This window comes from Phocoena sinus, chromosome 3, assembly GCF_008692025.1.
Source record: "Phocoena sinus isolate mPhoSin1 chromosome 3, mPhoSin1.pri, whole genome shotgun sequence".
NCBI classification, from domain to species: Eukaryota; Metazoa; Chordata; class Mammalia; order Artiodactyla; family Phocoenidae; genus Phocoena; species Phocoena sinus.
In genome coordinates this window covers 78,070,317-78,082,622 of record NC_045765.1, presented here as the reverse complement: position 1 = coordinate 78,082,622, position 12,306 = coordinate 78,070,317, and the positions used below count along the sequence as shown (strand labels likewise).

Sequence of the window (12,306 nt, the reverse complement as noted above, 5' to 3'; positions counted from 1 at the left end):
AAAACATTTTAAATACCACTAAGAGAAATCATAGTATTCTAAAGCCAGCTCATTTCAGATAATGTTTCAAAACAGAAGATTTTCATATTTTGAGGCAAACAAAGCAGAAAAGAAAACTGCATCAGCCAAGAAGATGTGAAAGACACAAGATTTTATAAATGTGTGGAGTCCAGAAAGGCTGAAAGGAGATTTGGAATAGCTAAAGGAAACCAAAAAGATTAAATATAAATAATAGGGTATATATGAGATGAGAGGCATATTTTTAAAATAAATATTCTCTATATAAAACAAAGCATGCTTCAAACAAATACAAAATATTTGGTACACAAAAATGTAGTAACTGACAAATTACCAATTTGTTAAACTTAGAAAAAGTACCAACTTATTTCATAACTCAAAAAAAGAAACTTTACATTTTTGTTACTCAGGCTAATTTAGCTCCAAGTTATAAATCTTACAATTTTGGTTTAAAAATGTTACTCTAAGATTGTCTCAATTTATTTTGCTATGCAGTGACAAAAACAAAGTATCTTTCAAATGTTCTAAGTATTTAAATGAAATACTGTTTCTAACATAGACTTATTCAAGGAACTTTTACATCAATAATAGGCCAACTTGTACATTAATTACCCTCTTAGTATAAACAGGAAATACTAATGACAATGCCTCATGGAACTTAATACCTGCCAATTCACATGCAACACAATAATCAATCTGACTAGGCTAGTAATATTTCAAGAACACAGTTAGTCACTCTCTCCTATAACGGAATATGCTAACATTCTCATCAACTGAATGCCAATTTCATTATCCCATATTCTTTTCTAAACTCCTTGTCTCCAGGTTGGAATAGCCCTAAGGAGAAGAAGAAAAGAGCAATTACAAATATATAGGTTATTTTTTTAAAGTTCTGATTAAATGTTAACTTTAAAAAAGTATATAGATTTGTTTTATCAACTTTTTATTATAAAACACAATATACATACATAAACTGCATAAAATATATACAATTTATATGCAGTTTATTAAATTATTACAGAGTGAACACCCATTCTAACTCCTTTTTACCTATGTGGGATATGTAGAAGTGGCCCAGAGCCTGTTGGTCCTATCTTTTTGGTGCGTTCTTCCCAACCTTTGGTAGGTTTGTAAACTCTAGAGGGATCTCTACTAATGTTGTTTTCAACCTGTAATCAGAAGTAAAATGAGTGCCAGTTAATTTATATGAACTATTAAGTTTGTACTTGTAAGATCCTTAGTAACAGACAGCAGTTTTAAGGAAAATACTTGATATTCGCTAGACAGAAATAAAACCGTTTCAGTAAACTTATAATTGTGCTCATATAGCTAAAATAAAATTTGGATTATATCAATCTATTAACAAAGTGTTAATTTAGGGGTTTTTTCTAGTTCAATTATTTTTTTTTGCGGTACGCAGGCCTCTCACCGTTGTGGCCTCTCCCGTTGCAGAGCACAGGCTCCGGAGGCGCAGGCTCAGCGGCCATGGCTCACGGGCCCAGCCGCTCCACGGCATGTGGGATCTTCCCGGACCGGGGCACAAACCTGTGTCCCCTGCATTGGCAGGCGGTGGGAAGCCCAAGTTCAATTATTTTATTCTACTTCCACTGTTGTATTTTTTTCTATTTCTATCATGAGGGAAATGTAATGCAGCAAAGTATGATAGTGATATAGCCAGACGATAAATTTAAGATAAATAAACACCAGTAAGTCCTTTGTTTTATCCATGAGAGTCACCAGTATCTTTATCACTAATGAAATTAAACAATGCTCATAGCTGCTATAGGTCTAAAATATAGGCTCATATAGGAAGAATGAAGAAAAGAATGAAGAGTGAAGGAATTTAGGGTAAAAGAAAATGAGGTGCTTATAATGTGAAATGGTAGAATTCAAACAACAGCTGCTTAAGTTGTACCAGGTTATTTTTTGTAATATGTAAATAAATAAGTGTGAAATGAAGGAGATGGATAAAAAGAAAATGGATTTTATGTTTGTATCCTTACAAATCCATGAATTAGGATAATAACAATGAAAATAAATTAATCTCAGGACTGAGTACCTTTTCTTTTAATTTTGCCAGTTTTCTTTGTTTTTCTGCCTTTTCATCTTCCTTTGATTGTCTATCTAGAATTTTCAATTCAAGTTTATGTAAATCCTAAAAGACATATACCAACAAAAAAGATAACATTAAGAAATTAAAATTAGCTAGAATCTGTTTCAAAGTTTATTAAAGTAAACTTTAATAAAGTTTAAAGTAAAATTAAATTACCTTAAGTAGCAATACTCCTTTAATATCAACTTTTTCCAAAAAAGGTAAGAGCTTTATTTTCTGAATATAAATGTAATACATGCACATCCTTTCTGAATCACCTTCTTTAGGTGTTTCTTGTTTTATTTTATGGCTCAGTCTAAAACTGCCTTTTAATGGGTGAGTTAGCCTATTTTCACTTATCAATACAGATATGTCTGGTTTTAGACCTCTCATATATTTTCTGTATAACAGGTTTTCTTTTTTTTCCTAAGCTTTTAATTATGTGACCTGCTTGCCTTTTTGGGGAGTGGATCTTTTGTTATCTAGGGAGATTTTTATATATGAACCAAAAGAAATCCCACTAGTAATGTGTTTTTTTTCTATTATTTTTCTTTGTATTTCCTTTATTTTTTGCTTTATGAGTGTTGTTCCTATGTATTCTGATGCATATAACAATTCATAGCACTTACCTCTCATCTGTACTCTTTTTCATTTTAAAGTACCCTTCCTTGTCTTTTTTAATACATTTGGACTGAATTCCACCCTGTCTGATAATAAGATTGCAACTTCTTTCTTTGATTAGGATTTTTCTTATATACATTTGTTTAAAATCATCTATAATCCTCTCAGCAATAACCTTGATTCCTTTAAGTATATGTTGAGTATCTATAATGTGCTAGACCCTAGGGTAAAGGATGAACAAAAAGGGCAAAACCTCTGCCTTCATGGAGCTTACATTATGGTAGGGAGATGGACAGTGAACTAGTAAGCAAATCACCTATAGGGAAAAGCCAGCCAGTTTGGCAGAGAAAACAAGACATTCATGGCCTGGTCTGTGGCTACCTTTCCAGCCTTGTCTCCTGCTGGTTCCCATCTCCCAGTTGATGCCCTAAAAATACTGAAGTGTTTACAGTTTCCCCCACAAACTACTCTGTTACACTCCTCCAAGCTGCCCATTCATGTTCACTCTACTAAGAAAGATCTCCCCTTTCCTTCCCCTTTCTTCTCTTCCAAGACTCAACTCAAGTATCACCTTCTGCCTCACACTCACAGTTATGGTAAGCTTTCCTTCTTGCACATCCACCTCCGAAAGTTCTCTGTCCACACCTCAATCACCACACTGTTTACCATATTATACTGAAGTCCTCTATTTACACACCAGTCTTTCCCAGTAGACTATAATCTACTAGAAAGCAGGGAGCATGGCCCACTTATTTTGGTGTACTAATGCTAGGTCCAGACCAGATATATAAGAAGGATTCAATTAATTTTTGCTGAACTGAACCTGGAAGTAATACCTCCATGTGTATCACTGAAAAATTATTTAGGAAATGTATTTACTCACTCTTTCTTGAAACCTGGAAATTTCATCAGCAGCGGTTTTTCTTTTTTCTGCCTTTTCTGTCTTTTCCCTAATCTCCTTTTCAAGTCTCAAAAATTCTTCCTGTTCTTTCTTCTGCTGAGTATAAGTTTCTAGCAGCAATTTTAGTTTACATTGGCGTTGACGTTCTTTCTGCTGCTTTTTCTCCTTCTCTTCCTCTTCTTTTAACTGGGAAGCATATTTCATTGACATTTCTATACTTTTCTGTTTTTTCCAAGCTTCAACTGCCAATTTCTGCTTCTTTCTTTGTTCTTCTTTTTGCTTTTGATTATCTTCCTGTTTATTATGAAAAAGCATTGGTATGTTCTCTGCTTTTCCCTTTAACTTGAAAATTTCCTCCTTTTTTTGCTGCTTTTTGGTTTTCCAATTCTGAATAGACTAAATGGTTAAAACATAGCAAGAAAAAATATTTTTAATAGCCAAAAGCATTTTATTTTTTATTTTTATTTGGCCACACTGTGCAGCATGCGGGGTCTTACTTCCCCAACCAGTGATTGAACCTGGGCCCCAGCAGTGAAAGAGCTGAGTCCTAACCACTGGACTGCCAGAAAATTCCCACCAAAAACATTTTAAAATACAACCTCAAATCCATCTTTCTTTCTAGAATAGTGATGCAGGATGCTAGTTGCTTAGTTTTTAAAAGTGTTTTTTTAAACCAATGCAGGTTTTTTCTATTTCTATTTGTAAAAAATTTAATGTATCTTTTAAAACACTGAATAATGGCTATTCTATCAGCCTTTCTCTTCCTCTTTTAATCCCCAGGTACACAAGGACAACACCTCATTAAGTATCTTCCTCCCCTTTACCTCCTTTTACCTCCTTCATTTGTGTTCAGGGGAAACATCCCTTTCCTCTGATCATTTCACTTCTGCTTCCAAATCCTCTTTCTAGGCTTAGAATCCTTTCTGAGTGACCTATCTCTGGTCAAAATATCAGAAGAGGAATTAAAAGTGGGGTAGTTGAGAGTATGTACTCTGAAGCCAGGTATTTGGGACCAAATCCTGGTTTTGCCATTTACTAGGTGTAACCTTGGACGAGCCGCTAAATGTCTCTGTCCTCATTTTGCTCATCTGTAAGTGGTAGGCAGCACTTCTCAAACAGGGTTGTTGTGAAGTTTAAATGAGTAAATGCCTGGCACATAGTGCTTCATAAGTGTAAAAAAAAAAAAAAGTAAAAAGTAAAATAGCTTCAGATCTTTATATATGGGTATGTAAAGATTATTTAAAATTCTAGCAGCCTTCTCTGCCATAAAGGAAACATCCACTGAATTACTTTCCCCTCAAGTTGGGAAATCATTTCCTCAACTTTCCTTATGGTCTATCATTCATTTTCATTAAATAAATCCTTATGCTATGTGTACTATACGCAAGACAATGTGACGGGAACCATAGAAGATTAAAACAATACCAAATGCCATCTAGTATAGTGCTACTCAAAGTACCGGTCCACAACAATATCAGGAATGCATGCCAGGATGTAAATCAGTGTACTGCTTCCTCAATGAGAAAGTTTTCTATGAAAAAACAGCCACCTGAACTAAACAGTGTACTTACTGGGTAGCTGATTCTCATGCAATCATGATAACTCACTGAAGACCAGAATAGTTTGCAAACTAACATCCAGTCCATGCACCAAGTTTGAGCAGCATTGCTTGAGGTGAGATATGTACATAAATACTAGAATACAGAATGTGCCATCGCACATCACACAAGACGTATAAACAAGTACTAGTGAAATTCTGAGCGGACTATTTATGTTTGAGTGAGCAGAAAGGAAGCAGCATCTGATCTGGGCAGATATGGGCAGGTTGATAGTGGAAGGGGGAAGAAAGAAGGAGGTTCCAAAAAGTGAGAACAAGATAAGCAAGGGTAGTTGGGCCAGAAAGTTCATGGAATGTCTGAAAATAAGTATGTTCATTTAGGCAAAACACAGGATATATTAAAGGAAGTGGGAGATAAAAATGGTAAATTTCCTACTCAACATTTTAAACTCAACAGATTTGAAACTGCATTCCTGGTGCTGTATCCCCAAACTTCCCTCTTCTCTTCCACCATGTCCTACTTCAGTAAATGACACCTCCACTTTCACACCCCCTCTTACCTCACCCCTACATCCAATCAATCATCGGATATCAGGAAACAGAGTGGCTGGGAATAAGAAGAGAAAGCCGGAATCCAGGTGGTTTACCTTCATTACAAGAAGCACTGTGTCTGTTCCTTTTCCCTAGAGAGGTGGTTCTCAAACTTTAGCTTGTTAACATAATAACCTAGAGTACTTGTTTAAACACAGATTTTGGGGCCCTGCCCCCAGAGTTGAGATTAGGTCTGGGGTTGGGGCCTGCTAAATTCTAACAAGTTCCCAGGTGATGCTGACTTTGCTGGTCCACAGACCACTTTGCTGGCCTGTGGACCTCAAGTTTTCAGTATCGTGGAGAAAAAAATCCCAAATAATTCTTAATTGCTTGTTATTTTGAGTTTTTAAAAATGACTTATGTTTCAAAGTTTTTCTTAAAGTTTCAAGTCTCAGCCTTACGAACATTCAACTTATTTTGGACAGAAACAACTGCAACAACAAATGCCAGCTATTTCTTCTAAAACTTTAGACTACACGTGCAATCAAATATTTCTTTAATGCTCCTTAGGTATGTTGTTTGTTGAATTGTCATACCTTTCTTGTTAAACCAATCGAGTTAAAGTTTATCTAGCTGAAGTCTACAAAAAAGTGACTCAGACTTAAGACTATCTAAATCCATGGTTCTTGACCAGGGGCAATTTTTACCCTCCAGGGGACATCTGGTAATGTCTGGAAATAGTTTTGATAATCACAATTCAGGGGATGCTACCAGCATCTAATGGGTGGAGGTCAAGGATGCTGCTAACCATCCTACGATGCACAGGAGAGCCCCCAGAGCAAAGAATTATCCAGCCCAAATGGTCAACAATGCCAATGTTGAGAAATCCTGATCTAAACCAGAGCCAGAATAATATTTTTGTGAAAATGGAACTTTTTAGGTATTTGCTGCAATTAAGAGTTACCCCTTTACTCTGGTGTTGCCAAAATTTTGAGTCTTTTAAAATAAACAATGAGGCTGAAATGCCAAAACTAAAAGAAACTTTTGAGTCAAAGAGCTTTCTTTCTACTGCCTCTTTATTTTCTGTTGAAAATAATGTGGCCTCTGCTGGTAAGATGACTTTTATCAAAAGCCTGGGTAAATCTGCATTCCCCACACTTCTAGTGGACACAGAGGGTGTTGCCCACTGTCAGACGTTTTCTGACCCGCTGTATTATTTACTGGAGTAGATATGCTGGATGTTGAGGATGTCCAACTATAGTTCCACTAAAATGACTTCACTTCTCAATGCCTCAGTTTCACCCTCTATAAGATGGGGGGAAAAACTGTAACATACCTCATGGGGTTGTTGTAAAGTTAATAATACATGTTAAAGAGTTTAGCACAGTCCTAGAACACAAAAATATACAACAAATAATAGCTATTATCATTGTTATTACCTCTTTTTTCCTTTCTTCTAGGGCCAGAAATTTTTGATACCATTTCTCATGCTGTTGAACTTCATCCTGTGTTCTTCCAGGAAGGTGTTCAAGAACTTCTCCCATAAATGCTGGCTTCCCTTTATGCTTGTTTCTCACCTTTACAAAGTTCTGGTGATCATAATCATCCCAGCCCCCTTGTCGCCCTCCTGCTTGCTGAAGGAATTTTTCAAACTCTACCACTTCTTCTGGAAGAGTACTTGGTGTTACTTTGCCTACAGGAACTTTGCTCAACATTGCTCTGAAAGCTTTCTCTGTTTCTGAATTATCCAAAGCCCATGTGTCAATTTTTCTTGATATGGCACACAACTCATTATTAGTTGTCTTCTCTTCTTTAATAAGCTCTTCATAGCTAAAATTTTAAAAATAAAGTTTGAAAAATAAGATACAAACCAATCCATATTAACCCTTCATTTTTCTTCAAATTTTATTATTCCCAACTCTTTTGATGTCATCTTCTCCACTTTACATTATTAACATTTATAAATCTAAGCCTTAAAAGAGTTTCCTCAGAGAAAAAACAATCTTTCAAATTCTTATTTGAGATTTTATAGTGTCCAAATATAAATGAAAATTCTCTTCAAACATGAAAAGCAGTCTAAAGCCTAAAGCAAAAGAAAAGAGGTTTTATATTGCCTTTGCGTAAGACTAGTATTAAATACATAACAATAGTTTACATACAACAATCTAGTGAAGAGTTATTGAAAAAAAGGTACATAATTGTATATTAAAATGTATTTAAAACATACATCAACCTCTGCTCTTCCTTAAAAGTGTTAATTGCATTTTCAATTTCTTCCATCATTTCTCTGAGCTTTTCAACAACTGTAAAAAGAAAAATAGGAAAAATTATGTCATATTTTATTATGACTAAGAATTAAAAATTAGGAAGAAAATTAGAATGTTCCCTTAATTTAAAAACATTTCTTAGGGGGCTTCCCTGGTGGCGCAGTGGTTGGGGGTCCGCCTGCCGATGCGGGGGACACAGGTTCGTACCCCCGTCCGGGGGGATCCCACATGCCGCAGTGCAGCTGGGCCCGTGCGCCATGGCCGCTGGGCCTGCGCGTCCGGAGCCTGTGCTCTGCAGCGGGAGAGGCCGCAGCGGTGAGAGGTCCGCATACCGCAAAAATTATATATATATATATATATATATATATATATATATATATATATATATAAAAAAAAAACACATGTCTTAGCCTAAAGGATAAGAAAAAAATGTGCTTTTAAAAAGTGAATTTTTATGATTGCAGTTTTTTGTTTTTGTTTTCTTCTTTTTTGCGGTACGCGGACCTCTCCCGCTGCAGAGCACAGGCTCCGGACGCGCAGGCCCAGCGGCCATGGCGCACGGGCCCAGCTGCACTGCGGCATGTGGGATCCCCCCGGACGGGGGTACGAACCTGTGTCCCCCGCATCGGCAGGCGGACCCCCAACCACTGCGCCACCAGGGAAGCCCCGATTGCAGTTTTTTGATTACAGATTTTTTCCTATGCACATATCTTAAATATTTTTCCCAAAAAAATATTTTATACCACATATATTTTTTTGTGACATGCACTTTTTCTTTAACAAAATGTTGTAGTTAACTTTCCATATCAATATACATATGGCTACTTCATTCTTTTTATGGCTACATGGTATTTCATTGTCTAATGCTACCCTAATTCATTTAATTAATTCTCCAACTGATGAACCTTTAAATAGATGCAATGCTGTAGTAACTATCTTTGCATACATATTTTTGCATGCTCAAATAAATATTTTTAATTTTTATTTTATATCAGAGTATAGTTGATTAACAATGTTGTGCTAGTTTCAGGTGTACAGCAAGGTGATTCAGTTATACATACACATGTATCTATTCTTTCTCAATTCTTTTCCCATTTAGGTTATTACAGAATATCGAGCAGCGTTCCCTGTGCTATACAGTAGGTCCTTGTTGGCTATCTATTTTAAACATAGCAGTGTGTACATGTCAATCCCAAACTCTAAGTCTATCCCTGCCACCTCAAATAAATACTTTCAGAGGATAATTGATAACCTTAAATGCTAAATCAAAAAAGTATGCCCACTTTACAGTATGCTAAATACTGTCACACTGTCCTTCAAAGAGGCTCTATCTCTTTACAGTTCTTGAGAGTGCTCCTTCCCATGTAATTCCAGCCAGTTCCAAAATAACCAAAAATTTATTGTCATTGATTTAATTGACATTTTTATAATAATTAATAAGCCTGACCACCTTTTCACATGTGTTTTGTGTTTCTTTTGCTATAATATGCAACTTACAATCTTTGCCCATTTTTCTGTTGCTCTAATTTGTAGGTACTCTTTACACATTATGGATATTAGCTTTTTAAGTTACATATATACTGCTAATATTTTCCTAATTTGTATTTCAACTTTGCTTATGGTTTTGAGGTATTTTTTAATAGTCAATTATGTCCACTTTTTTCTTTATGGTTTCTGATCTTTGTCATTCTTATAAATTATAATACAATTATAAAAATATTAACCCATGTTCCTTTCTAATATTTTAATGGTTTCATGTATTAATTTAATAAATAATAATTATATTTACTATTCTTTTATTGCTTACTATGTTATAAGCAGTGCCTAAATGCTTTATGTGCATTGTCTCACTTCATTCCTGCAACAACTCTATGAGTTAGGTTGTATGATTATCTCCATTTTAGAGCTAAGTAAATGAAAGCTCAAAGAGATCAGGTAACTTGCCTAAAATCACTTAACTGATAGTTCAAGGATTTGACCCAACATGTGTCTGATTCTTAAGTCCATACATCTTGAGCACTTTACTGCATTGCTTTGATCTCTCAGAAATGAATGTTGGCTTAAGCAAGGAGGTAAGGATACAATTTTGTTTTTCACAAATGACTAGAATTTGCCCCAATACTACTTAGCCATTCCCTTAGGTATTCGAAATGCCTCTGAAAGGCAATAATTTCAAAAAGCAAATGATGGGAAAACACTAGGCTAAGAATCAAGAAATCAGTCTTTTTTTCCTCTTCATCAGCTGAATCTGAATCTTTGCATACCACAGATTCTTCATCCTGTATGTGACACTATTACCTGTTCTGTCTACTTCATAATTTGTAAGAGTCTGATAGCATTTTAAAGATAAAAAAATACATAAACACCAGATATTACAGTTTTCTGATGTATCCTTATTAATCCCTAACCAAAAAGTAGGGCTTAGCTCCTCCATTAATGCCAAATAGAAAAATTCTTATTAGAAAAGTATAAACTTTTCTAATGAACAAAAGAAAAAAACTAATACGTGAGAAAAAATATAAAATCTAAATTTACTTACAATCAGGTGTAGGCTTCACATCTTTTAACTGATGCTGAAGTTTCTTTACATTGTTGTGTATTTTGGCCAATTGTTGCTGGATTTTTACTCCTGTAAGGGAGAAGTATGTACTTTAAAATAACTCTATGACAAATGTGGTTCAGGATTCTTCACACAAGACTGATCACCACTATTTAATAAATGATAGTGAAGAGCAATTAAATAATGAACAAAAGATGGTTATTTGTAAGTGTCAAAACAGCCTGAACAAACTCTTGCTCTAACTAAACCATCTCTCAATTTCCTCTAATGTTTTAAAGCACAATAGGCTAAATCTTACTATAACCTGTGCCAAGGAAATGTCCTTGGAAATATTTTTTTAAACTCTAGAGACTGAGTTATTGGACACTCAAATACATGGATCAGTACCATAGGTTTAGTCATGTTTTGTTCTTTAACAGTTTTTTTCTTTCTCTTTTAATTTGTTATAATTTATGGACATAGATTTTAACCTCAACTACTGTTGGAATATTAAAACTGTCTAACCAATATTAATTCTATGAATACTGACAAACTTCCTAGTGAGAATTAACTTCATCTAACCACAAACTCTAAGATGGGGCTGGTGACACCCACTGGTATCACAGTCATGGCCTTGAGGAGATGTCTCAGGTGCCATTTACTGGTATGTATGCTACAGGTTGCCAAGCTCAGCCAAAGGACCAGTCTGAAGTAAAGTGTTATGCCCACAATAAAAGCCTGAAGAACAGAAGAGGGTCTCAAAGCCATTTTCAGATGTTCCATATCAGCAGCAGGAAGACTGGATTCTTCTTTCATATTTTCTTTCTGAAGTTGTAATCTTACTTTAATATTTACTTAAATTATTAGGCTAAAGTCAAATATTCACATTCATATACCTATTCATATATAGTAATATTTTGTCATCTTTGGGTATTTTACTTATGCACCCCCCTTATTTTTTTGCAACTTTTCCACAAATGAACATGAGGCACCAAAAGGCTCTGTTCAAAAGTCCTTAAAAGCAATTATTTTTTAAAAAGTTTACCTTTAGGCTTGAAGCCAGTGCTAATATTAAAAACAAACCTCAAATATGTGTATGTGACTTTGGCTTGTTCTATTTTTTATTAAAATTCAAGTGTTCCATAAAAGTAGAAGCTTTATCCAATGTATTTTACAGAGTCTTACTGTTGAAACTTTAGGTCAAGAAACTTCCCTAGTAAAGTAATCAGGAAAGTGTTTTTTGTTGTTTTATTTTTGCCATAGTTTGATCAGCTACAGTGATACTGCTATAGGGCAAATGATCTTTTTATTTTTTTAATTAATTAATTTATTTACTATTTTTTTTGGCTGCGTTGGGTCTTCTTTGCTGTGCGTGGGTTTTAGTAGTTGTGGCTTGCGGGCTCTAGAGCACAGGCTCAGTAGTTGTGGCACACGGGCTCAGTTGCTCCGCGGCATGTGGGATCTTCCCGGACCAGGGCTCGAACCCATGTCCCCTGAATTGGCAGGCGGATTCTTAACCACTGAGCCACCAAGGAAGTCCGGGCAAATGATCTTTTATTAATTCATTTGGAACTGACATTCTGCACTGTAGGCAAACCATTCAAATACAATATTACATAAATTCAGGCTAAAATTGTGGCATGGTATTTGATGTAAGGAATATGTATTTAGTACTCCTGAGCTGTAATATGTGAAGGGGAAATTTCTGTATCTTTATACTAACACAGTGCATTCCTTCTTCTCCTAGATAAAATAAACACAAAGTGTGAATAAAGAGAG

The 12,306-nt window shown here is 35.3% G+C and overlaps 1 protein-coding gene across 1 annotated transcript in view; it reads right to left on the bottom strand.

Annotated features, from left to right (window-relative positions):
• Nucleotides 1-244: 244 nt before the first annotated feature.
• The window catches only part of CCDC112 (coiled-coil domain containing 112), a 30,431-nt gene continuing 18,369 nt past the window's right edge, over nucleotides 245-12,306 (bottom strand). Inside the window, exons 4-10 of the mRNA XM_032629214.1 lie at nucleotides 10,528-10,617; nucleotides 7,949-8,024; nucleotides 7,161-7,551; nucleotides 3,615-4,028; nucleotides 2,078-2,173; nucleotides 1,069-1,187; nucleotides 245-855 (exon numbers count right to left, since the gene is read on the bottom strand). Of these exons, the coding sequence (XP_032485105.1) occupies nucleotides 825-855; nucleotides 1,069-1,187; nucleotides 2,078-2,173; nucleotides 3,615-4,028; nucleotides 7,161-7,551; nucleotides 7,949-8,024; nucleotides 10,528-10,617 (1,217 nt within the window). The 3' untranslated portion in view covers nucleotides 245-824. The remainder of the gene's footprint in view (nucleotides 856-1,068; nucleotides 1,188-2,077; nucleotides 2,174-3,614; nucleotides 4,029-7,160; nucleotides 7,552-7,948; nucleotides 8,025-10,527; nucleotides 10,618-12,306) is intronic.